The sequence below is a fragment of the Leishmania martiniquensis genome, chromosome 17 (genome assembly GCF_017916325.1).
Source record: "Leishmania martiniquensis isolate LSCM1 chromosome 17, whole genome shotgun sequence".
Taxonomy (NCBI): domain Eukaryota; phylum Euglenozoa; class Kinetoplastea; order Trypanosomatida; family Trypanosomatidae; genus Leishmania; species Leishmania martiniquensis.
Genome location: NC_090152.1, coordinates 529,721 through 552,442, shown reverse-complemented (window position 1 = coordinate 552,442; position 22,722 = coordinate 529,721). Strand labels below are relative to the sequence as shown.

The 22,722-nt window shown below is 63.5% G+C and overlaps 5 protein-coding genes across 5 annotated transcripts; all 5 read right to left on the bottom strand.

The window, feature by feature from the left end:
• Positions 1–460: 460 nt before the first annotated feature.
• LSCM1_05596 (uncharacterized protein) lies at positions 461–3,964 on the bottom strand (the record flags this gene model as incomplete). The annotated part of the gene is made up of 1 exon (XM_067323044.1): positions 461–3,964. The coding sequence occupies one exon, from the start codon at positions 3,962–3,964 to the stop codon at positions 461–463; it is 3,504 nt and encodes a 1,167-aa protein (XP_067179679.1).
• A 1,410-nt stretch (positions 3,965–5,374) lies between these two features.
• LSCM1_05595 (uncharacterized protein) lies at positions 5,375–9,607 on the bottom strand (the record flags this gene model as incomplete). The annotated part of the gene is made up of 1 exon (XM_067323043.1): positions 5,375–9,607. One exon carries the CDS (start codon positions 9,605–9,607, stop codon positions 5,375–5,377), a length of 4,233 nt encoding a protein of 1,410 aa, XP_067179678.1.
• A 1,575-nt stretch (positions 9,608–11,182) lies between these two features.
• On the bottom strand, positions 11,183–14,656 carry LSCM1_05594 (uncharacterized protein; the record flags this gene model as incomplete). Its single annotated transcript, XM_067323042.1, has 1 exon — positions 11,183–14,656. One exon carries the CDS (start codon positions 14,654–14,656, stop codon positions 11,183–11,185), a length of 3,474 nt encoding a protein of 1,157 aa, XP_067179677.1.
• A 567-nt stretch (positions 14,657–15,223) lies between these two features.
• Positions 15,224–15,580, bottom strand: LSCM1_05593 (uncharacterized protein; the record flags this gene model as incomplete). Its single annotated transcript, XM_067323041.1, has 1 exon — positions 15,224–15,580. One exon carries the CDS (start codon positions 15,578–15,580, stop codon positions 15,224–15,226), a length of 357 nt encoding a protein of 118 aa, XP_067179676.1.
• Positions 15,581–17,736: 2,156 nt separating this feature from the next.
• Positions 17,737–21,987, bottom strand: LSCM1_05592 (uncharacterized protein; the record flags this gene model as incomplete). The annotated part of the gene is made up of 1 exon (XM_067323040.1): positions 17,737–21,987. The coding sequence occupies one exon, from the start codon at positions 21,985–21,987 to the stop codon at positions 17,737–17,739; it is 4,251 nt and encodes a 1,416-aa protein (XP_067179675.1).
• Between the last annotated feature and the right edge of the window lie 735 nt (positions 21,988–22,722).

Genomic DNA, 22,722 nt, shown 5'->3' with positions numbered 1-22,722 from the left:
ACGTGGCGCGCAGGACGCAGGCGGCCTCGCGGAAAGGCGAGCAATGAGAGCGAAAAGGGAAAAAGGCGCACAGGTAGAGACGTTGAGATGTGAAGAGGTTCGCGCGCGTCCGCGTCCGCCTCTATTGAACGCATCAAGCGCAGGTGAAGGTGACGTCTCCTTCCGCCTCTTCAGCTCCCCGTCCCATCCCCATCCTCCGCTCTCGCGCCTCCAGTCAACCTCTCCATGAGCCCCACCCCCACCCCTCCTCTCCTCAAATGGCGCTGCATGTGTGCGTGTGCTGTCCCTCTCCTTCACTTATGTTCGGCATCTCGTCCGAAATGACGCCCCCTACCCACATCCTCAGCACGACCTACACGGAACTCCGCTGAACGCGCAGCCACACTGGCTGCGGCAGAGATCGTTTGTTGTTGTTGTTGGGCATACATACAGGTCCGACTCCCTCTACAACAGCCAGCGACTACCGCGCTGTGATGCCGTAGCACGCGGCGTAGGCGGAGTGGTTTGGGTCCATAAGGGGCGACTCTGGCGAATGGCGGCTGCTGAAGAGAGCCACGCACCGGTGCGGGTCGTACGGTGCGCGGCAGATGAAGCAGCGCCGGTTGCGCGAGAAGTTCAGGGAGAGGCACACCGAGCACTGCCAGTCTGCGAAAGCTGTAAAGATGGTGTGGCGGTGCTGCCCGCTTCCTGCGGTGCGGCCCATGGGAGCGACGGCGAGGCCCAGCGCAAAGGCAAGCCAAATCACAGCGGCGACGATGCTGCATAGCTGCAGTAGAAATGGTCCGCTCCGCAGCAAGGACATGGGCAAGGAGCGCCAGAGCGTCGCCTCCGCCGCCAGCGCGCCCATAGCAGATAGGCAAGCAGCGAATTCGCCAAAGAGGCATGCAGACGTGGCGATCTGGGCGTCGGTCACTTTTCTCGCAGTCGCGCAGGGACTCCTCTTCTCACATGTCTGAGCAACGCCGCCTCCGTAGCGCAGCCGGCGCCCGCCTTGGCGATGCTTCAGGCGCCCCTCCGCGGCTAGACGGCTGCCGTCTGGGAGCAGCGTCAGGCTTGGTATGGGCACGGTGTACGAATAGGTACGCGGTCGCGACAGTGGTGGGACAAGGTCGACAAGAGAGGAGCAAGTGATGGCGTTGGAGTCGCGCATGTCAGCCGGCACCTCCTCCGCGGAGAGCGCGATCAGGCCGTTGCCCTTAATGCGGAAGCCACGCGCCGTCGCCGCGTCGCTCGCATCGGCGGTTGGCGCTCTGCGAGCGGAAAATGCCCGCGGCGGCCTCAAAGGCGGAGCCTGGCCAACCGCCACGTGTGTGGCGGGGTCGGAGAGGTCTTCAGACGCGGAAGCCGTCAACGAGGCATCCCTCGACGCGGCTGCCAAGTCCCTGGTGAACTGTGCCGGCCGGCCCTCGAAGACCAGGTGCGCTGAGCGTATCACATTTCGCTGCTGCTCCGCTGCCGTGTACGTCCCACTAGCAGCAGTCACGAGTTCCTGCAGCCGCGGCAGGTTTGCGAATGGCAAGAGGACCGCTGCCAGGTGGTCCTTGCCGTAGGCTCCGGTTCTGTCGACTACCCAGCGGTGCGGGAACGTGTCCGCCAGCTCCGCCGGAGGAGACGCCATCGTTGCACGCAGAGCGCTGGGCACGAGATGGCGACTTCTCGGGGGCAGAATGCACAGCAGCTGGCAAAACGGCGACGGCGGTTGCCGATCTAGCCTGGGCGCCGCCAGCTTGTTCTGGGCCTGCGGCCCTTGCGCACGCAGGAAATCTGCGATATCGAGGGCCAGCGGAGCGTGGTGGAACGGGTAGTGCCATGTCCAGCTCACGTGCATCGACATGGAGCTGTAGTAGCGCCACACAAACCGAAGCCCCTCGACATACGACTTGCACGCGGCCTGCACCCCTGCCTCGTCGCGCAGTGAGGTAGTACGCACGTACACATCGCGCCAGCAGCGACGATCCGCAGCCGAGCACAACTCCGGTGTTGCGGCATCGTGTGGCGTCATGGCCCCCGACCGGACGACGAACTGGCGAAAGCGTGCGGCCTCGACCGCCGCGTACGCGCGGAGCAGCTTCTCCAACTGAAGCAGCTGAATTTCGTGGTGGCCACCGGTCAGGTACCCGTACGGCAGCACAGCCCGAACATACACATCCATCAACGTGTCCATGGCACTTTCCCCGCAGTAGACGCTCGGCAGGTGCGGCAGGAAGTCGTTGCCAAGCAGCATGCCGAGCACAATGAGGTCATCGATTATCTTCGAGTTGCTCGCCGCGGTGCACGGGTGGAACGGCGGTGGTTGGGTCGTGGGCTGCCTGTCGGGCCTCTCTTTGCGCCTTTGGCCGCCCTTTGTCGCCGCTGTATCTGCCGCCTTCATATCATCGCTGTCATCACCGTCGATATCGGTGCCGCCATTCTCCTCGCCATGGCTTGCACTGTTGCAGCGGTGGAAGCGGAACCCGTTCGCAGCCACGCAGTTGTCAGCGCACTCGAGCGAGTCGCCTCGCGGCTGCATGCCAGTAATCAAGCAGAGTTGATACACCTCAGACACCAGAGACGCCCCGACAACGTCCATGTCGAAGTACTCATAGCTGCTGCACGGCTTCACCAGCATATCCGCAATGTGCATCACTGGTGCCATCCTGGAAGTCATCGTCGCTGGTGACGCGGGAATCAAGGGCACAGAAGAATGCCAGAAAGGGTCCTCTCTGTTCTTCTCGTTGTCGCTTGTCGAGGTCGGGGACGCGGTGCCACTGACTGGTGGCATCCTGTCCTCCTCCTCTGCGGCCGCCGGCACTGCAGGTGAGCTGATCGACCACACGGATGAGCTCGCCACGCGCGGTCCTCGAACCCACCGCGTTTTTGGCTCTGAGGGCATCTTCTTGGTGGCGAGTGTTCCACCAGCGGTGGCGGGCAGCAGCGCCTGCTCGTAGCTGGACCGGCTGTGGTCGCGCAGGATGACCACTCGCGGGATGTGCAGAGAAAGCGCGAGGAAAATGAGGTCGGCGTCCAGCCCGGCGATGACGTGGAAGCCATTGCCATTGAAGCCGGGAAAGGCCGACTGAACGCGTAGGAAGTCAATGAGCTTATGCTCACCCTCGCCGACAGTGCTTGAGTCCGAGAACACAACGGTGAGGCTGCCCCAGTCTGCACAGGTTGCGGTGGGGCTGGCCGGCGTTGACGGTGCAACTCCACCCTCGACCACCGAATCGCCGCGGCCGTCGTTCGCCATTGGCGACAGTTTGCGACGGACGTAATCTCGCACCGCGGCCGCCACGGCATCCATGAAGGCGGTGCCGGGGGAGATGCAGTTGCTGTCGAACTTTACGGGAGGTGCCGCCGCTGCCGGCCGACTTTCAGCCGGTGCGGCAGCGCTGCGTGCGTCGCTTTCGCTCCCGCTTTCCAAGGTCGGCACAGTAATCGCTGGCGCCGCCACCGGCGCCGTGCCCATCGCATCCTCCGCCGCCTCGACCTCCACCGCTATCGCGGCGCTGCCGCCATACAGCACGTCTCCCATGAGTGCCTGGCTCACATCCTGCAGTTCACGCTCCACCTCGTTGCACTCCGCTTGCGTGAACTCTTTCTCGACTGCCGCCACCATCGCCGCACTCGTCTTGTGGCAGCTGCTGTGGATCGTCTCGTCCGCATCCGTGAGCAGCACCGCAGCGTTCATGTACCGCCGCGCGCGCTGCTGATGCATCTTGGCTCGCGGCACGACGCCGTCGATGGCAATGTAGAGGACATGCTGTGGACGCACTGTCCCCACAAGCGTTTCAATGGCGAGGCAGATGCTGCGCAGCTTCTCCTCCTGCGTGCGCAGGGCGACGCGCGGGTCGAACTCGCTGTGGCAGCAGGGATGAATGAGTCCGTTCAGGTCGATGTAAAGTCCGTGCACGTCGTCAGGGCAGCGGTCCATCACCATGGACGGGTACTTCTTAGACAGCCACGCTGCGAACTTGGGGACACCCATTGCTGCAACGTCCCGCACTGTCGCCGGCACGCTTACTGTGGTTCGAGTTCAATACCAGCGCGAAAGCTGATCGCACCTGCCGAGCCCTCTCCCCGCGGTGCTCAGTGGCTTGAGGGGGGAGGGGGAGAGGAAGGCGAGAAGGGGGGATCGGCAGCGCGGTAGCGTGCACCGCGGAAAGCGTCGGTGACGAAGTGCGCGTGGGTGTATATTCCTATTTCGGGTTGCACAGTCCGTCTCAGAGTGTGTGTGAACGGACGGGAGGGGTGCAGCGAGGGCGCCACGGGGAGGGTGGCCTGAACGGCGGCAACGTGTTTCTGCATCAGAGAAAGAGCGGCAGTGCGCCTCCTCAGGCCGAGTGTCGGTACGCGAGTCGGCACGTCATCGGCCGGACGCGTCCAGATGGAGAAAAGAGTGCAGAAGAGAGGGGGGAGAAGGGGCGCGAGAGCTGAACGCACACTGCACAGCGTCGCCGAGGCATACGCAGAAAGAGGGAGGAAGACGTCCCTCTCCCTACCCCCGCCCCATACCAAGCACTTTCACAGATTTGTGTGGGGGGAGGGGGGAAGGGAGATGCTGGCGGTTACCCAGTGCACTCACAGCACCACTGCGACCGTTCTTGTAAGGCAGCCATGGCTGCTCACGCACGGGTCGAATGCCACAGAGACGAAGACCGCTCCATGAGACGTCGCAGATTGGCACTCCTGCGCATCCCTTTGCGCGCTGCATGCGGCAACGAGCGCCCCGCTTGCATAGCGGTGTTCACCTGGAAGGCGCTTGCCACGACGCACGCGCGCCGTTGACTCGGTCGCTCCCTCTGCCTTTCCCCAACCCCCACCCCACCGGAGAGCGTCGTTGCAGCCCTTCCTGGCATCACACGCACAGGTCAGCGTGCAGAGGTGAGCTCCCAGGAGGGCAAATATCACCATAGGTTGAATAAGGCACTCGAGGGGCGCCGTGAGTACCACCATCGCCACCCCCGCACGTTGATGTGGCCGACAGATGCACCCTCACGCATCATCTGTGCACTGCCATCCTCGCCGCCGTCGCCGGCCCGTCCAGTGAACGCGGGAAGCGAAGCGAAGAACTGAAACAGCAACACTCAGAGGAGTCAAGAAGAGAGGCAGAGGGGTCGGCAGGGCATCCAGTCACTCGTACCGCCGCAGCAGCAACAGCCCTGCTCGTCTACCCCGCCCACCCATCCACCCCCTCCTTTACTGTCCCCTCGCCTCAGGCACGCCGAAGGCTGCTGAGAGGCAAGAGCGGCGCAGACAGAGGAACGAAGAGGCGTTGGCGAAAGGACAAGCGTTCCTCACACGCCTCTGCGCCCCCCTCCGTCCTCTTTCACTCAGCATATCAGTGAGCTCGAAACATACGCGTGCCGTCGCTCGCAACCGATGGCGGCACGCCGTGTCACCGATCGCTCTGCTGCGTGTCGCTGCAATGCGGGGAAGGCGAGTACGCTGTCAGCCGACTCAGCAACAGCTCCTCCAGCCGCCCGGTCCGATCAACCATCCTCTGTAGCAGCCTGGCGACATCAACGGTCTTCTCCCAGGGCAAGGAGGGTGCCCTGTAGCCCTCCCCTTTGCCAAAATACGCCGAATCGTTCCCGATGAAAGCAGGGCAGCTCAAGGCAGGTGATGAGGTGACGGAGGCGACACCCCCGCACGCCACTAGATCCTCTGGCTGCTGGCAGAGGTTCATCCACCGACGGAACTGGTGCACCTCCTCGTGTAGACTCTCATGGACCTCTTTCAGTCGCAGAACCTCCTCGTTGAGCTCGCGGGCCAGCAACTCTAGCTCTGTCTTCACTTCACGCAGGCGGCGCGCCTGTGCGCGATCGCCGTGCCGCTTGCAGTCTCGCATGTCCGTACGCCACTCGTCACGCAAGGACTCCATCTCGCGTCGCTGGGCCTTTAGGGCCTGCCGGCGTGCCCGCACCATCTGCTGCAAGGCAGCCAGGCGTGCCGCATGATGTCGCGCACGCGCGCCATCGACATCGTCGCCGGGGCCGCCACCTGCCGGCCAGCCGGAGTAGATGGCGCGGTCGGCCGGGGCCGCTATCACCCGCTGCCCAGGTGCAGCGGACACGCCGGCGAGAGGTTCGCTCCTTGCTGCCCTCGCACGGACATCCGCCCACGGCGCCGCTGCGGAGGATGCGCTTGCCCCCTGCTGCGAGTCGAGGAATCCACTGCGCGCCACTGGCTGGAGGTCTGAGGATGGCAAGGCGCTTATGTCGGGCACTTGGCGCGGCTGTGGCTGCGAGGAGGAGGAGGAGGACGGGCGCTGCATGGGGAGGAAACCGTGGGCGCCGGTCCCGCCAGAACGCGCGTCCATCAGATACAGCTGCGGCGCCGGAGAAACGGCGGGCATCCGTTCCACAGCACCGCCGAGCATTGTCGTCCCTGCACCGCCGTCGCCCTGATCATGCGGGGGACGCTGAAGTGGTGTCGAGTAGCCGGAGAGGCTCGTGGCAGTAGCTCCAGTAGGAAGCAAAGACGATGCCGAGCGCGGCGGCAGCGGCTCTTGTAGGGCAGCAGGTGGTCCTGACGGCACACCGCTGCTCGTCATGGCTGAAGGAGCAGGGGGCGGTAAAGAGGAGGTCGTGCACGTCACGAGGCCCCGATCACGAGGTGTGCTGATGGTGGGGACTGGAGCGCCGCCACGTGTAGCCACAATTGCTGCTGAGGAGCCTGCCGGGTGCGTGCCCGCAGCTGCAGCAGTGCTGGAGGAGTGCTGCTGAGCACTGGAGCCATCTAGCGCGCGCTCGTACACCTCCATCTCGCGTTGCACAGTGGCACGCAGTGCTTTCAGCAGCGCCGTCCACCGCGCACGCAGCGCCGCCTCCTCATTGGCGGCCTCCTCATCAGGTATGTACAGAGCACTCAATGCTGAGGAGGTTGCCCTCGATGGCGAAGCATAGTCGGCGACGGCAGGGGCGCTGCACGGGCGGCTGCTTCCGCCATTTGGCTGCAGGTGTCGCTGCTGCTGCTGCTGCTGCGATTTCGCCTCTTCCTCGCGGCGCTTGTGTGTGCGCAGCTTGGTCAGCGACGCCTCCAGACCGGCAATGCTCTCCTCCAACGCACGCACCTGGCGCTCATGCTCGCGGTCTGCAGCGACGATGGAGGCATCCAGCGCCTGCAACTCTGACTGCAGCCTCTCCAGCCGCCGCCCCTCCCCTGCGGTAGCCTCTGCTGCGGCGGCAGCGTCCGTAAGCGCACGAAGCTCTACTGTCTTCTCGGATTCGGCGACGGCAGACTCCTTCAGCGCCGCCAAGGCCTTCTCTACTTCCTCCAGCCGCGCTGACCTGTGTGTCTCCCTCCACTTATCGAGGTCCTCCTCGCACGCTTTTCGAAGCGCCTGCGCCTCTTGGTCGTACCGCCGCTGTGCCTCTTCGCGCACCTCAGCAAGGCGCGCCTCTATGAGCCTGGCCTGCTCCTCTTCGCCTAACGTACTCGACGCCGCGACGTCGGCCTGCAAAATAGCATTCGGCAGCGTTGGGACGGGCGGGAGTGTTGGCATCTCCACCGAGGGCGCCGGGTGATCGCGCATCCACGCCCGCTTTCGAGCCGTGAGCTGCGTGACGAAGGAGGGTTGCTGGCGAGGGTTGAAAGCGCGCGGAGCGGAAGCCGGCATCGACGATGCCAGGTTCTTGTCCAGTTGTGCCTTCATGGCCCGCACAGCCCGGTCGTGCTGCGCTTCCAGCTGCTTCATGGCCATAAAGTGGCGCGTGTTCTCCGCATCGCGGGCGCGCTGCTCCTGACTGACTGTGCGGCCGAGCGCCGCCATTGCCTCCGCCGAAACAGATGCAGCAACGTCCACCGATGGAGCCGCAGTGAGAGGCCGACCCGCTTTCTTGTTCTCAACCATGATGTACGTTTCCTCTGCGAAGATTCTTGCAGCCCTTTCCACCTCGTCCCTCAGTTTCTGGTCCTCCTCGTCCAGCCTCTCTTGGTCGGCCGCGCTAAAGACACCTCCAGGGCTGGAGAGATCCACCGTTGGGCTCGAGGTACCCGAAGAGGCGAGTGATGAGCGACTAAGCGGCTGCTGCAGCTGCTGGGCCGCTCGCAGCGCTGCCTCCTTCTCCCTCCTCTTCTCGGCGTACTCCTCGCGCAGCCGCACCACCGCTGCCGCGCTTGCCTCTCGCGCCTTCGCAACCTCGCCGTCGGCTGCGGCCTGCGCTGCGGCAAGCAGAGCCTCGCCAGTGTCTGAGGGTGCACCGGCTTTAGCGACCGTCACAGCGGTATTCGTTGTCGGTGCCGTCGGCGGCGATGCAGCAACGTCCTTCTCTTTCGCCTTCACCGCCGCCTCCTTCGAATCCACCGCCGCATGCATCGCGGCAAGCATCGCCTTGCCCTGCGCCTGGTAACGCTGCAACTTATCCTCAAACTCCGCCTCGGTCGCCTTCTGGGCCGCGGCGACGGCGTTATTGGCGCGGAGCCGCGCCTCCGCCAGCTCTGGTGCCTGCTTGCTTTGGAGGTCGGCGAGAACGGCATCCATCTCCTTCTTCTTGGCCGCCTGCAGCTGTGCCACTTCCGCAGCGTTACGTGCCTCCAGCTTTTTCCTCAGTTCTTCTGGAGACTCGTGCAGGGTGTTCGTCAGCGCCTGCTGCTTCGCCTCCACCTGCTGCTGTAGCTCTCGTACGCGTGTGCCAACGTCGTGCAGGCGGGTCTTCCAGCTCTCCTCGATCTGCTTCACGTCGCGGGCAACCTGCAGGCGGCGCTGGGTGGCCGCACTAGCAAAGGACGATCCGGCTGCGGGACCGCCGGCCGCGCCGGACTTCTCCCGCTCCCAGGCGGTGTCGAGGTCTTTCTGGAGCTTCGCCCGCGCCTCCGCCAACCTCTGACGCTCTGCGTCCTCCTTCTTGTCTAGCTCGATGCGTAACGCTCGAAGCTGCGCTCCATTCCTCTCCTCCAGCTGCTTTCGCAGAGCTGCCTCCCACTCTTTCATGCGGGAGAGTCCAGCGCTCGCGGTGCTGCGGCCCGCGCTCATAGAGGGAGGGCGCGAAGTGGCTGAGGACAGCGCTAAGATGTCCGACACCTCGGGCGGGGCTCGCGGCGCGCGGATGCCGTCGTTCGTAGAGCTGCCGGGAGTCCGGATGTCCTTCGCCTGTGCGGACCCGATGGTAGCCGCGGTCACGCCACTGCCAATGTCAGCGAGAGAGCCGAGTGCCCGGCTCGTCGGCCTAGCAGCAGCAGCAGGGGGCTTCAAGAAAAAAGAGTCGGCGATGGCCTTGGTGGACCCGGTCGCTGCGGCCGTCCGGGCGGTACCGCGTACACTGCCACTGGTGGCCCCCACGCTACCACCCAGGTCCCGCTTCGCGCGCGCGTTGATGACCTGACGCTTGTAGTGCTCATCCATCGGGTGGTCCCAGAGGCTCTCGCCGGTTCGAAAATTGAAGTAGTACACCTCATTGTCTTCCGTCTGGCACGCGCGCCACCCGTCTGGCAGTGCCGCGCGCAGCCCCTCTTTTGCTATCCACATCAGCTCCGGCTCCTTGGCAGAGTCGATGCCGATGTACTCGGCATACTCCTCCAGCTCCCCTTCCGAGGCCTCGTAGTCCTGTCCGTAGTTGCTGGGCAGGATGGTGGAAATGGTGCCGTCATCGCCGCGGAACACCTCACCCGCAGACGGAATATCGTTCATCTCTGTAGGCCCACGCCGACGGCCCTTTTCTTCCTCAGCTGTAAGTGTACGTGTGTGTGTAGGGGGGAGAGGGGTCTACGCACGTGCACACACACGCACACACATATATGCGTGTGCCCCCGTGTGTGTGTGTGTATTCCTCTGCCCTCGCAGAGTGTCAGACCCGAGAAGAGCATCGCAGAGCAGAGGGGAAACGGCAGTGATTCGTTGACGGGAAGGGCTTCTTTCCCACGGTCCAGCTCCCGTGGCAGGCGGCGTCGCCGGACATGTTGAGCGGCACCAGACAGTGGGAAGAGGGGCCACCGCATTCCGCTCTTGCAGATTAGTCATTGGTGTCTCCCGACGACTCCGACACGAGAGTGCCGGGGGGAGGGAGGCCACCGGCACACCTGAGCCACCGCCATGCCCCACCTAGCTTTGCCCTTTACCACGGGCCAGACCGTATTTCTTCACTCCGTTCGCGAAGCCGCGGCTCGGACCCCCTGCCGCCTTTTAGAGCTTACTCGCGGGCTTGCGGTGGGGGATGCAGGAGTGGGGCTCCTCGCCCACCCCCTTCGCTCCGTCACCTACACGCATGGGGCGCCTTATCCTCGCTTCACACCCAGCACACCTCAGGAGTCGACGAGGGACCAATCCCAGCTGCCTCCTCAAGCTGCTTGTCCTTCACGTGAGGTGTATCGTGCACGCGTGCCTCGGACCAGTCGCCTTCGTCTCCAGCGATGTGTGATGGCCACCTTGGGGTACACGAGAAGTGGGCTGCTCGGGCCCGCCCATCGGGTGCATCTTGAGCCGTCTGTGGCGCCGCACCGATGGGAGGGTGCGTCACCCCCACTGAAGTCGGGCGAACGATGGAGCGCAAGTTTCCCTTTGCCCCGAACGGCGAGGCCACGGGGAGGCGGTTATGCCTCGTACTGGCGCTGCACCGGGGCCCGTCCGGCACGTGCCAGCAAGGCCGCCGCGGCCTCACGCGAGAGTGGAGACAGCACTCGTCGCTGTTGGAGACGCAGCGGGATGGCCGAAGGCCACTTCACCAACGAGCCGGAGATCATCGCTCAGACAGCAGCAGAGGAGGAGAGAAGGGCGACGCGGCATCGGCTCACTGTTCCCATGCAGGCACCATATCGTCATGTAGAAATGGATTGCGTATGTCTGCATGCACGTGCCACGCCGTCGGTCCACGTTGTGACAAAGGCGCGCATGCGCGGAGAGTGTGTGGAGAGGTCAGCTCCACATTTCGGCAGCCCACAAACGGGCAGCAGGAGAGATGGGGACCGAGGAGGGCAGTGGGCGACGAAGTATTAGATGCCGCAAAGCAGCGCACAAGCGATGCAGGCAGGCACATCTCCAGCGGCATCCTACGGCGTCAGGGAAGAGGTGCGAATGCGTTGCTCGATTGCTTTCCCCGTCCCTGTGCCCTCCTCCCCACCTTTCACTACGGCCCGCCCATGCGACTTACTACACAGATGAATTAGTGCCTCCGGGTGCGAGGCGGTGAAGCGCCATGCATCACGCGAGCCAAGTGCGGCAAGAGAGAGAGAGTGACGGTAAACACTTCGCTCAGGAATGTTGCACGCGTTACAGCTCAAAGACGTCCGACTGCCGCGACAGCGGCGCCTTCGAAGTGATTGTCGATGCGTCTTGTGAGTGCGACGCGGCCGTCGGCTGTCCTAGAGATCGCGGCGCCTGAGTAGCACCGCCAAACAGTATTCGATGGTGCTGGCTCGCATGCATGGCGGTGCCATGCAATTCTTGTCGGCCCATCATGAGCGATGGGTTGTACTGCGAGCTGGCATGCAGTCGCTCCTGTATGCTACGCTGGCGATCAGCGTGGCCTTGCAGGCGGCCGATGAGGGCCTGCGCGCGGTGACGCCCTGCCGCAGGGAGCGTCAGGTGAAGCCGCGCTAGCCCACGCGGCGTGTTGCCGATGTCGTGCGACGACCATGGCTGGAGCACTTCAACGCGCACGGGCCACGCCCACTGTGTCAGAGGCGCCGCCCATGACGGGGAGACGGAGGAGCCGGAGGATGCCAAGCGTACCACAACGATTCCACTACCAGCCACCCCTACCCCCTCACCGAGTGCGGGGGTAAGAGCCAGAAGTGCTTCTCGGTACCAGGTCGACGCATGTGTTTCCCTCGATACTGGGCCGCATACGTCCCGCTTGCCACCCAAAGGTGGAGTCAAGAAGCCCTGCTGTGGCCCCAGAGCTTTCTCGGCCTCCTGCATGTAGACGGGCATGAGCGGCAGTGAGGCGCCGATGTCGAGCGTGCGGTTCGCCAGCAACAGCTGCGCGAAAGGGAGCGGCAGGGAAACAACGCGGCTCCTCGCGCTGGGGCGGATCAGCGCCGCCCCACGCTCCGTCAGCTCCCCCTGCGCATCTACCACAAGTACACCGGCGTCGAGCAGATCCGTACCGGTGGACAGCGGTGCGAGGGCTGCCTCGCACGCGTCCTCAGGGCGGCGGGCAAACCCAAGACCAAAGCTATGCGGCGTGCTCTTGACTACTTCCGGCGAAACGGTAGGATGACGCCGTAGCAGCTGCACTGAAGAGTGAGTGAGGAGCCGCAGCCCCTCACCTTCGCACCAGACGGCCGTCCAGCCGTGCTTCTCTAGGAAGTCCTGAACGCTGGCGCACTCATCTTGCAGCGGCTGAGGAGCTGTGACAGCAGAGGATGTGGTTAATGCTGGCCTGTGGGGCGACGGTGCCGCGGCGAAGAAGCCTCCCAGATGCTTCTGCACGAGGTGATGCGACGGAGGCAACCGCACAAAGCCGCGGTCATTCAAAAGATTGCTGCCGCCGGCAAAGGGTGCGGCTAACGGCGCAGCCGTGGCTGACGGCGGCGCCGTGAAGGCAAGGCTCTCCCCAGCGCCAAGCAGGTGCGGTATCCCCGCTCGCTTCTCGAGAACCGCGACAAAGAAGCCGTCTGCGTTGCCATTTAGGTGCGGCATGACCCGTCGGCAGCAGCGCTGCAGGGCTCCGCTGATGTCGCTGCGGTCGCCTTCCTCACCTGCCGACGCCGGTGCAAAGATGTCGGGCAGCAAACGAGTAGCCATCTCACCTTGCGCGTAAGCCTCCGTCGCACTCCGCAGGAATCCGCCGGCGCTGGACGGGACGTCCCAACTACGCAGCCCAGGAGTGAGGCGTAGCGGCGGCGCACCGCCACCACCGTCCTCCGCGGTTTGCGACTCGGTCCGGCGTGCCAGTGGGCGCGGAGGAGGTATGAGCTCCACGGCGCCGCCGCACGCCCGCAGCACTGCCGCCACCACCGCCTCGTTTTCCAGTGGATTGAGGGTGCACGTGGCGTAGACCACACGGCCCCCCGGCCTGCAGAGGTGTACCGCACGCTGCAGCAGCGCACACTGCAACGGAAAAAACTCGATGCCGCGCCCAGGGTGCCACAGCCGCCAAGAGAGGGCGTCGCGCCCCATACGGCCCTCGCCGGAGCACGGCGCGTCAACAAGTACGCGGTCGTAGAGACCGTCACCAAGCGGTGCGCCATGCCCAAGTAACGATGCATCGCCTCGACCGCCAACGCCGCTGCAGCTGCCTTCGTGCGAGTTGGTCAGCCCTAGCACCTGCCCGCGTCCACGAGTGACGACCACCTCTGGTGAGATGTCACGCAGACGCTCCTGCAGATCGCCAATGCGCGAGGCATGTGCCTCGTTGGCCACGACGCAGCCCCTACTGACGCGTGCGCCCAGGCCACTCTCCCGCGCGGCTGCGCCGCCTCTGGATGTGGAAGTGGGGGGTGAATTCGTATCGCTGTTGCCGCCTGCGTGCATGCAGTCTAGAATCAGTGCCGTCTTGTTGCCCGGCGACGCGCACATGTCTAGCACGCACTCCCCTGGCTGTGGATCGAGGAAGTAGATGGGCAGCATACTCGGCAAGCTCTGATACACGAGGAGACGCTCGCGAGCGAGGGACCGCAGCAGCTGCCGGTTCGCCAGCACCATGTCGGCTGGAATGCTGTCGCGGGTGTCGAGGGTGTAGGCGCCCATCGCTGGTGGCAGCCATGAAACGCTGTGCAAACCGCGGCGGCGCTGCAGCAGTTTGTGCACCGCCATTGTGTGCGGCGGTCGAAGCCCAAAAGGCTGTGCGGCGTCGCTGAGAACATCGCCGCCACCGACGACGCGGAAGCTCACGTCCAGCGGCCGAGCGCGCATGGCGCGATAGAGCTCCATGAGCTCACCCTCGTGGCGCACGAGCCCCTGATGAAGGAAGTAGCGGGTGAAGGAAACATTTGGACTGGTCGTCAGATTGCGCTGTTGACGCTGCAGTCGTCGCAGTCCGGCGGCGGCGCGCTCCTCTGGTGAGGACCAGAGTGCATCGCCTCCAGTGCCACCCGTTGTAGCGAGGTCAACGAGCGACGGTGGTTGCGCCAGCGCGGCCGCGACGCGCGCTTCTCCAGAGAGCGTCCCGCCATCACCGCCGCTCGCGCCCGCGTCGCTCCTGGTCAGTGCGTCGGCTGCCACTTCTAAGCAGGCGGAGGTCGTGCAAGCACGAGTACCGCTCTGCGCATCCTCAACGGCACCCGCGTCGTCGTCGCCTAGGCGCAGCGCGCGCTCCGTTGCTCGCGAGCGGCCAAAGGCTGCGGTCAGCAGAAAGCCCTCTGAGGCGGCGGCAGACCCGCTGGCCAGTAGCTTCTGCTCGTGCCGCTGCAGTAAGCCTTCCATGGCTCGCAGCTCCTCTGTGCTCCGGCAGGAAGACACAGCGTCCTTGACCCACGTCGACTCGAACAGCTGTGCGAAGCGCGACAGCTGCGCCTCCGTAAGAACGACGTCCAGCGCAGCGGCCGCGACGCGGTAGTTGCCGCGTCGCCGCGCCTCCTGCAAAAGTAGAGAGGCATTGGTGCGAAAAAGACTGCGCTCTTGCGAGCGTCGCAGACGCTCACCGACAGGGCGACGTCGCTCGCGAAAGAGGGAGGGAACAATGTATTCCCGCACAGCCCGGCGCATGTGCTGCTCCGATTTTATAGGGGAGAAGAGATGGTCGAGGTCGCCACGGGCGGCCCGGAACGAATCGAAAAGGCCACGTCGAGTGGGACGCATCAGGGCTGAGGCTGCTGGTGCAGGAAAGCTGTGGCTGATGCAGTGGCGAAGCGATTGGAGGGGAGCCAAGGGCGTTAGGGAGACGGATAGTCAAAGGGAGTCGGGAAGAAGGTCAGAGGAGAGGGGGGCGCCCGATCAGTGCGTGTAACGTGCGCCGGTGAGGAGGGGTACAGGCAGTGGAGGGTGTGGGAGAGAGGGAGAGAGGGAAGGATGCAGAAAGGGTGGCAGCGCACGTGCTTGCCTTCCTCCACGTACTTAAAAGTGCAAGACGCGCGTCCGTGCACGTTGGTCCCCCATCGCAAACGCATTGCCTTCCCCATTTCTATTCGCTTAGCAGCTTTGCTGATGTTGTACATGAGGCAGACACACCCACGCTCGCGTGCGCATGGCACCCTCCGGCAAGACGGAGAGAGACCGAATGCAGTCAAAGAGAGGGAGGGGAGGGGGGCGACGAGTGAAACCCAACGCAGTGGCCCGCGCGAGCGGGATTCGAGAGAGCGGCCAAGAGGAGGAGGAGGAAACCGCCCGCCTCCGTCACGCCACCGCCCCCCTCCCGACTCGCTCGGTCTACTTGCACGGCCACCAAAACTCATCAAACGCGTTCGGGTAGGTGTAGCGGTACACGAACGTCTTGCGGTACTTCACCTCACGGCCGCGGGAGTCTTTGTACACGCCCAGCTCCAGCTCAACATTGCGCCACTCGCGCGCGAAGCGCTTGACGCGATCGACACGCGTTTCGCCTGGGATGCGGCGCTTCACGTGGGCGTTTATATCCTCGTGGACGGGGTCCCACTGAGCGCTGGGCTGCCGGACGTACTTGGTCCGCTGCGCCATCTGCAGGGCAACTAGAACAGCGGGTGTGGAAAAGGCGGTCATGGCGGCCGTCCCGGCCAACGGCGCGCTGCGGTACACTGAGCGAAGCATTGCCTTTCCACTTTGACAGAGAAAAGCCGCAGGATACGAACGTAGCAGGAGAAAAAGAGAGCAGCAGCAGCAGCGAGAAGCGCACCTATCCGGCTGCGCGTGGGCTAACCGAACGACTTTTGAGCCCGAACGTTTGTGCTGTGAGCAGCAATGGCGCTACACGTCCGCCACAGTGGGCGAGAGGAGGAACCGAAAATGAGAGTCACCAACGCGCACGCAGACAGGTGCGCACGGAGAGCCGCGGCGGACAGGCTTTGTCGCCCTCGTGCGGGGACGCCGGCAAATGAGGCACGAGGAGAGGGGAGAACAGGGGAGTGGCGGAGGAGAAGTGCCTCTTCTCAATAAAGGGAAAAGAGAGAGGGGAGTGTGAGAGAGCCTATTGGGATGTCGAGGCCTACAGCGAAGCTGAGGTATGGAGTGGAAACCACACGGACGTGCGGGCGGTGTTGGTGTGAATGAAAGGCGAGACAGCGCCAGAAGAGCAGGGCGTGAAGGAGGAGAGGAGGAGCGAGGGGGGCAGACGCCGTAAGCAGCGACCGGTGGGAGTACGAAGAGCGAGAAAACTAAAGGGGGGAGAACGTGGGCATGTTGCGGGGAAAAAAAAGGGCGCGGGGCAGTGAGAGGGCAGTGGAAGGGCGCCACCGCGGTGGTGGAGGGAGGATGAGCATTTGGAGATTCGCGTCGAAGTGGGCGCGCGAGGGGAGGGGAAGGGGGGTTGAACGTCTCCACATTCACTCCTCCTCTCATGCCGTCGGGCGCATCTGCAGCGCTCCTCGCTTAGCAGGGCCCTCGTAGGTGTGCGGGTGCAGTTTTGGATTCGACTCTACTCTGACTTTATTGCCGTACATCGGGAGAGGGGAAGGAAAGGATTAGCGAGTGCGTGGGCGGAAGAATCGGAGCAGAAAAAGGGTGGGGTGCGGCGCCACTTGAAAAGACAGGGCTTGAGGGGAGGGGAGAAGATAAACCAGCAGGCCCAAATGTGCAGCAGCGATGGTCGGTTCTCCTGCCTGCCCTCAACTCTTCACGACCACCGTGGCAGTGTCTCAGTGCTTCGCTGTTGGCGTTGTATATAAGCGTGTGTATATCGCGCCTCTCCCCCTCGGTGGCTCATCTATAGACCGTCTGCCCCTCCCCCTTCCCCCTCTCCGCTCGCCACTCAAGCACGCACACTCCAAAGAGTTCCCGTGAAAAGCAAATCGAGAAGGGCGGCCATGCGATGTGGCAGGGCGCTGCGTGGGAGGGAGAGAGGGGGAGGGGAGGGAAGAGAGTGTGTGCGTGTGCGTCACACAGCAGAGAAGCAGTACGCCGCTCTCCCCCTCCTCCCCATTCGGCGAAGGAGGAAAGAGGGGCCGCAGACGCTGAGATGCGAGTGTAGAGTCGGGCCAGCGAGGTGTACGGAGGAGGTTGGAAGGGCGAACTGCATGGGGAGGAGGAGACGGGAGATGGTGCTCGGGGAGTGGAGACGATATCGAGGCGCAAGAGGGGCAGGCAGATGGGGAGCGTAAGGAAGAGCGAACGTAACCGTACCAAACGTTTATCAGCGCAGGTGTCGTCAAAAGAAAAAGAAAAAAAGCACAGGCCCGGACAGACGCAGACAGGCACCATAAAGCGCATACGAAAAGGGGAGGAGGCAGTGAAAGAGGCCGGTGGCACAGATAGGAGGACAGCCATAGCTCTCCCCAGCCGTCGCGCTCTCTGTATGCATGCGTGTAGGTGTGCTTTCTCAGAGGGGGAGAGAGGGAGGGACGATAGCGCTGTGTGCGTGCGGTATCAGGTGCAGTCTCCTCAAGAAGAAATGGCAAGGGCGAGTGGCCACGCTCGGCAGCACCGACGGCAACCACAGCACAGCGAAATGAGTACAAATGGAAAACTGACGCAGAGATACATACACAGGCACACACACGCACAGAGAGAGAGACACATCCACACGAAAACCATACGTCTGCCTCACATAAACCTTCATGGGAGGGTGGAAAAGACCGGAAACAGAGAGAGGGAGCTATGCCCGTGCGGGCTCACACAGCAACGCCCCGGCAGTTCAGCTCATCCTCCGCCTTTCCTATTCCCTTCATCAGGCACGCAAAGCCGCTTCGGCACCTGCGGCGCTGCCACGTCCATCCAGCTCGCCCAACCGCCTCGCTCGTCTTGTACAGGCATCAGAGCATGCGAAGGGCCCTGAACAGCTGCTGTTGCACCTCCTCAATGTCCTTCAGCATTGCTCTCCACTCGGTTTCCTCCCTGTAGCCGACTAAGCGAACACCGGTAGCGGCGCGCTCGCTCATCTCGCTCAGCTTCCTCAGTGTGTGCTCCATCGACTCTTTTAGCTTCGGCGAAGGCGCAGCTGGAGTGACGTTGTCAGCCAAGACCGACTTTTTTGGCGACGATACCGTCCCCGACGTGGACAGCGACCTCCGGCGCGACGCGCCAGCACCGTTCGCATTGGTGCCTCGCTGCGCCGTCCCAGTAGAAAGTGGCGTCACCAATGGACCCTTGGAGTTAGAGAGGCCCGCGAAGCCATCGACCGTGGCGGTCGGGGTCCCCTTTGGTGCTCTGTAGCCGGAAGACTTTGCGCTGCTGCCACGCCTGCCGCTGCCATTTGTTGGGGCAGCCGCGCTGACGCCGCCGCTTCGCATCTCCTCCAGCTCACGCGCCTGCTCAGCCAGCTTCAACTGCAGCAGACGGTTCGCGACCTCTTGCTTCTCCAACGATTTCAGCAACTCTGCCTCACGAGCCTCTTGCGTGGCTGCCAAGGCGCTGTGTCGGTCGCTGTGGGAGGCGTCACTGAGGAATTCGTCGCTATTCTCGTCGTCGTCGCCGTCCACCCCGTCGGCGGCGTCGACGTCTTCGACGAGCAGCGGGTAGGCCAGCAAGTCCGCCGAGGTAGACTGTGTCGGGCACGGCCACGAGCTGGGCAAGGCGTCGAAGCCGACGTGCGTCAGGGTGCACTTTCGCTCTGTGAAGATGAACAGGTCGAACTTGACATCTGTCGCTGGCGCTTGCGTCACCTGGCTCGGGGCAGCGGGGGCGCCGCCGCTCGCTGGGGTGGCGGCGCTCGTCGTGCCGCTACGCATCATCGCCTCCACCTGCACCATGAGTTGTCCTTTACTGTCGCACTCCACCGCAGCCTCGGTGTTCCAGTAAGAGTCGATGCCGGCTATGCGCTTCTGCGTCGCACCGCTGAGCAGGCGCGGTCGCACGAAGGCGCCCGGGCTGTACATCACCGCCACCATCTTACCCGTCGTCTCCAACTCGACGGAGATGCCCTTACCCTGCCACGTGCCGGAAAGGCTCGCGCACATCCACTCGCTCGACTGCCCTTGCATCGGCCTCACCTCCACCTCGTCCGAGTCGCAATATACAGAGACGCGGTACGTGTCCTGAAAGGGAGTCTCGGTGAAGGGGATATAGGCGTAGTCGGCGTTCTTGTCGAGGTTGGCCGAGGTGGTGATGTAGCTGTTGCTGGCGAACGTGTTGCTGGCGACGAAGGTCGAGCCTTGTGGAAGGGGAACAATCGCCTTGAGGTAGCGCTTGTCCGCCGCAAAGGCGTTGGAGAAGAGACGGCCGTGCAGACGAGGACGTGTATTCTGTCCCTCCCCCTCTTCCTCCTCCTGCAGCAGCTGCGCTCGCTGCTCATCCAGGGAGAGGTACGAGAGGACAAAGACGACGCGGCACGCCTCCTTCGCCTTCAGCTTGATCTGCGGGTTGCAGCGCCAGTCGAAGGACTCGCCACCGTGGCCGCTGAACTCTGTCCACTTGCCCTGCAGCACTGTGTGCACCCATCCCACCTGATCCGGCACCGATGTTAGCTCGATCGGACGGTTTCCAAAGGCAGAGAGGGCAAAGCGCGTGTGCCGGCCCTTCTGGCTCGTGAAGGGAACAACCGTATACGGGGTGTCGGAGGCCGGTAGCGTGCAGTGCAGCACATTCTCGCAATTGGAGGTGTATCGGCCAATCTCAATCATCTTGCCGTGGAAGTCGAGCTGCTTCAGGCCCAACTTTGACAGCGTCGGGTCGCCTTCGAAGATCGCCATGCCCATGTAGACGGAGTTGTTGCGCCGCTTCTTCCGCATGCGGGCCTCGTAGAGCGTGTCCTGAATGATGAAGGCGATGTCCGTCTCCTCACGCACGTATAGGTAGAACTGCGGGTTGTCCATGAAGGTGGAGAAGATGGGTCGCCCTCCGGAGGAGGCGTACGTCCACTCATCTTGGATGGTGACGCCGTAGTACGGAAACGGCCCAGCAGTCTCCTGCGCCGTGGCGCGGCCAAAGCCCTCGCGGGACGTGTTCGTGCCAAAGGCGCGCGCCAAGCCCTCGAGCAGGCGGAACTTCACCTCGCCATAGCGCACATGCTCCATCGCCATCTTGAGGTTCTCGTCACTGCTGCAGCACAGGTTCACTAGCGCGTAAGAGGCTAAGATCGGCACCTGGTGGTCGCGGTCGCCAGAGGAACTGAACAGCACATCGATGAGCAAGTCAACGCCACCGAGGGAGGCGATCGTCTGCTGCATCTCCTTGTCGCCATGCGCTAAGCGGCCAATGCAGTTGGTCGCCGCCTTCGTGAGGTTGACGACTTCAGCTGGGCAGGTGCGGATCGTCTCCAGGAGCTTGGGAACCACGTCGAGTTTCTCAAAGCGCCGCGTCGCCTCCGCATAGCCGTCAACGATGGAGGCGATAGCCGCGCACGCCGCCTCCTGCACCTGCTGATTCGGGTACCCGTAGACCAGCTCGACGAGCTCTGCATACACGTCCGTGGAGAGGCTGCTCTTGTTTGCCGTGCAGCACCGGCACACGGCCTCCAGCGCGACGCACGCCGCCTCCTTACACCGCTCCTCCTGCACTTGCAGAAGCATTGCCAAAGCGTCGAGGCCGCCGAGACCGGCGAAGACCTGCCGCCCCGGTTCGTCGATGACGCTGGCGATGGTCTGCGCGGCGCTGGCACGGTAGTAGTTCGAGGCAGACTTCTCCACGAAGTGGACGAGCTTTTCAAGCCCGCCCAGCTCGCGGAACGTCATCTTCGACTCGGGGAAGAGGATGCAGTGCGACGTCAAGTCGTCGAACGTCTCCGGCAGGTTCGCCATGATGCGGGTGAGCTCCGTCTGCCGCTTGAGGTGCTTGTGATTTGTGCTCTTGTCCCGCCACCTCCGCCGCTGCGCCGTGTCGTCGTCGCTTTGGGCGATCTGCCGCAGCTGCAGAAAACCGGCCGCTTCCCAGTTGCGCTTGCACTGCAGCTCCTCCTCCAGCGACTCGATGTGAGAGCGCATGCGCTCGATCATCGCCTCCATTTCGGCGAGGCGGGTGTAGTCAATGGCGTTACGCACCGGCCGCAGGACGAGCTGCAGCGCGCGCTTACCGAATTCTATTGTCGACGCCGTTTCGCTGCGCCACATGGCGCTGCCCGACACGGCAAGCACAAAGTGCACCAGGTTCGCGCCACCCAAGCTAGACTGCAAGAGGTACGTCAGCTTGCTGTCCTTGTACGGGATATGTGTGCGCTTGCTTGGCTTCTTTGCCTGCTCCACCAGCTTCACCACGACATTGCCAAGTGCGCTGAGTGACTTGTTAATCGTTATCGTCTCCTTCATCGTCTCCCCGGTGGCGCCGGACTCGTTGAGCCGCTCAGAGCCGGCCAAGTCGATCATGTTCAGCTGCGCGTGCGACCCCGGCAGCGTCGGCTCGTCCCACTGCATGCGCAGCATGAGAATCATGTGGCTACGCGAGGACACCAAGTTCATCTCTGTCGCCGAGGTAGCACGCATCTTGGAGGCCTCGCCGTAGAGCTTCATGCACTCCTCGAAGCTGCGCACCGTTCGCCAGGTCGCATCACGGGCGACGTACTGACTCGTGCGGTCCATGTGAATCTCCACCTGTTTGCGATGATTCAGCAAATCCTGAATGCGCTCCTGATAGATCTGCACAAGGCTCATCTCAACAAGCGCGTCGGTGATGTCGGCGTTCGACTTGAAGGCGGCGAAAATGCCACGGATGATGCGTGGCATAAGGCCCTCCTGCCCCTCCAAGGAGGACCCGCTGCTCAAGGCGCCACCCTTGTCGCCCTCCATCGTGTACGTCTTACCGCTGCCGGTCTGCCCGTAGGCAAAGACGGAGGCATTGTAGCCACTGAACAGCGTCCTCAGAACCTCGGGGCCGATTTGATCGAAGACGAGCTGCTGGCTCGCGCCCTGGTCGAAGACCTGGTCAAAGCACACCTGCTGCTCCAGCGTCTCATCCCTCTTGAGGAATAATACATCCGGCTGACGCGTGTCGCCGCGGCAGGCGAGCTCACCCTTCCCCTCGCGCGTCTCGCGGTCGTTTAGGGGGCGAATGCGCACGTACACGCGTGGCCTCGACACAACCGCCTTACTCATAGCGACACGATTGGCTGCGGTGCGGGACTGCTCCTCAGTCATGCAACGCCCGTGTGCGGGCGTGTCTTCCGTAGTGAGCCGCGTACCCGTGCACAGCCCAAGGGACAGAGGATAGGCGCACGCGCGGACGCTGTGTTTGAGGGGAGAGGCGAGGTGGGGTGAGGCAAGGGGCGGAACTGCGGCAGTGGCGGCGCACACACATACGCCGGCGAGGAGGAGGACGAGGAGTGGGGAGAAGAGGATGAGTGCGTGTATCGAGAAGAAAGCGCGCGCCGTATATGTGTATATGCGTATATGTATATATATATATATATAGAGGTGGACCGCGTGTGCCGCTGGGCGTCTGTCGGGCTCCGTTTGCGCCGCGCACTCGTCGAGTGACAGCGCTGCTACGGTGATGCGTCACGCGGAGAACTAAGGAAACAGCAGGGGAAAGAGAGGGGAAGGGGGTGGGGGTGGCGGTGAGACGCATGCAGAGATGTAAGAGGGTGAGGGAGAGAGAAGGATGGCGACGGCAGAGGCGAGACCAAACGAAACTAAAAAAAAGTGCCACCGGCGTCACGACCACAACTGTCCACAGAGGCAGAGATATGCGCAGTGCGCCCGCCTCTCCGGCTGTGAAAGCGCCAGCCGCCTGGACTGCCTGCAGGAGGAGCAACAAGACGTCCACGGAGCGACTGCACCATTCGACCCACCACGACGGTTGCCCACCTCCGCAGCACCTCCCAGTGGAAGGGTAGTGGCTCGGTTGGCAATGCCCGGCACACACGGGCTTGG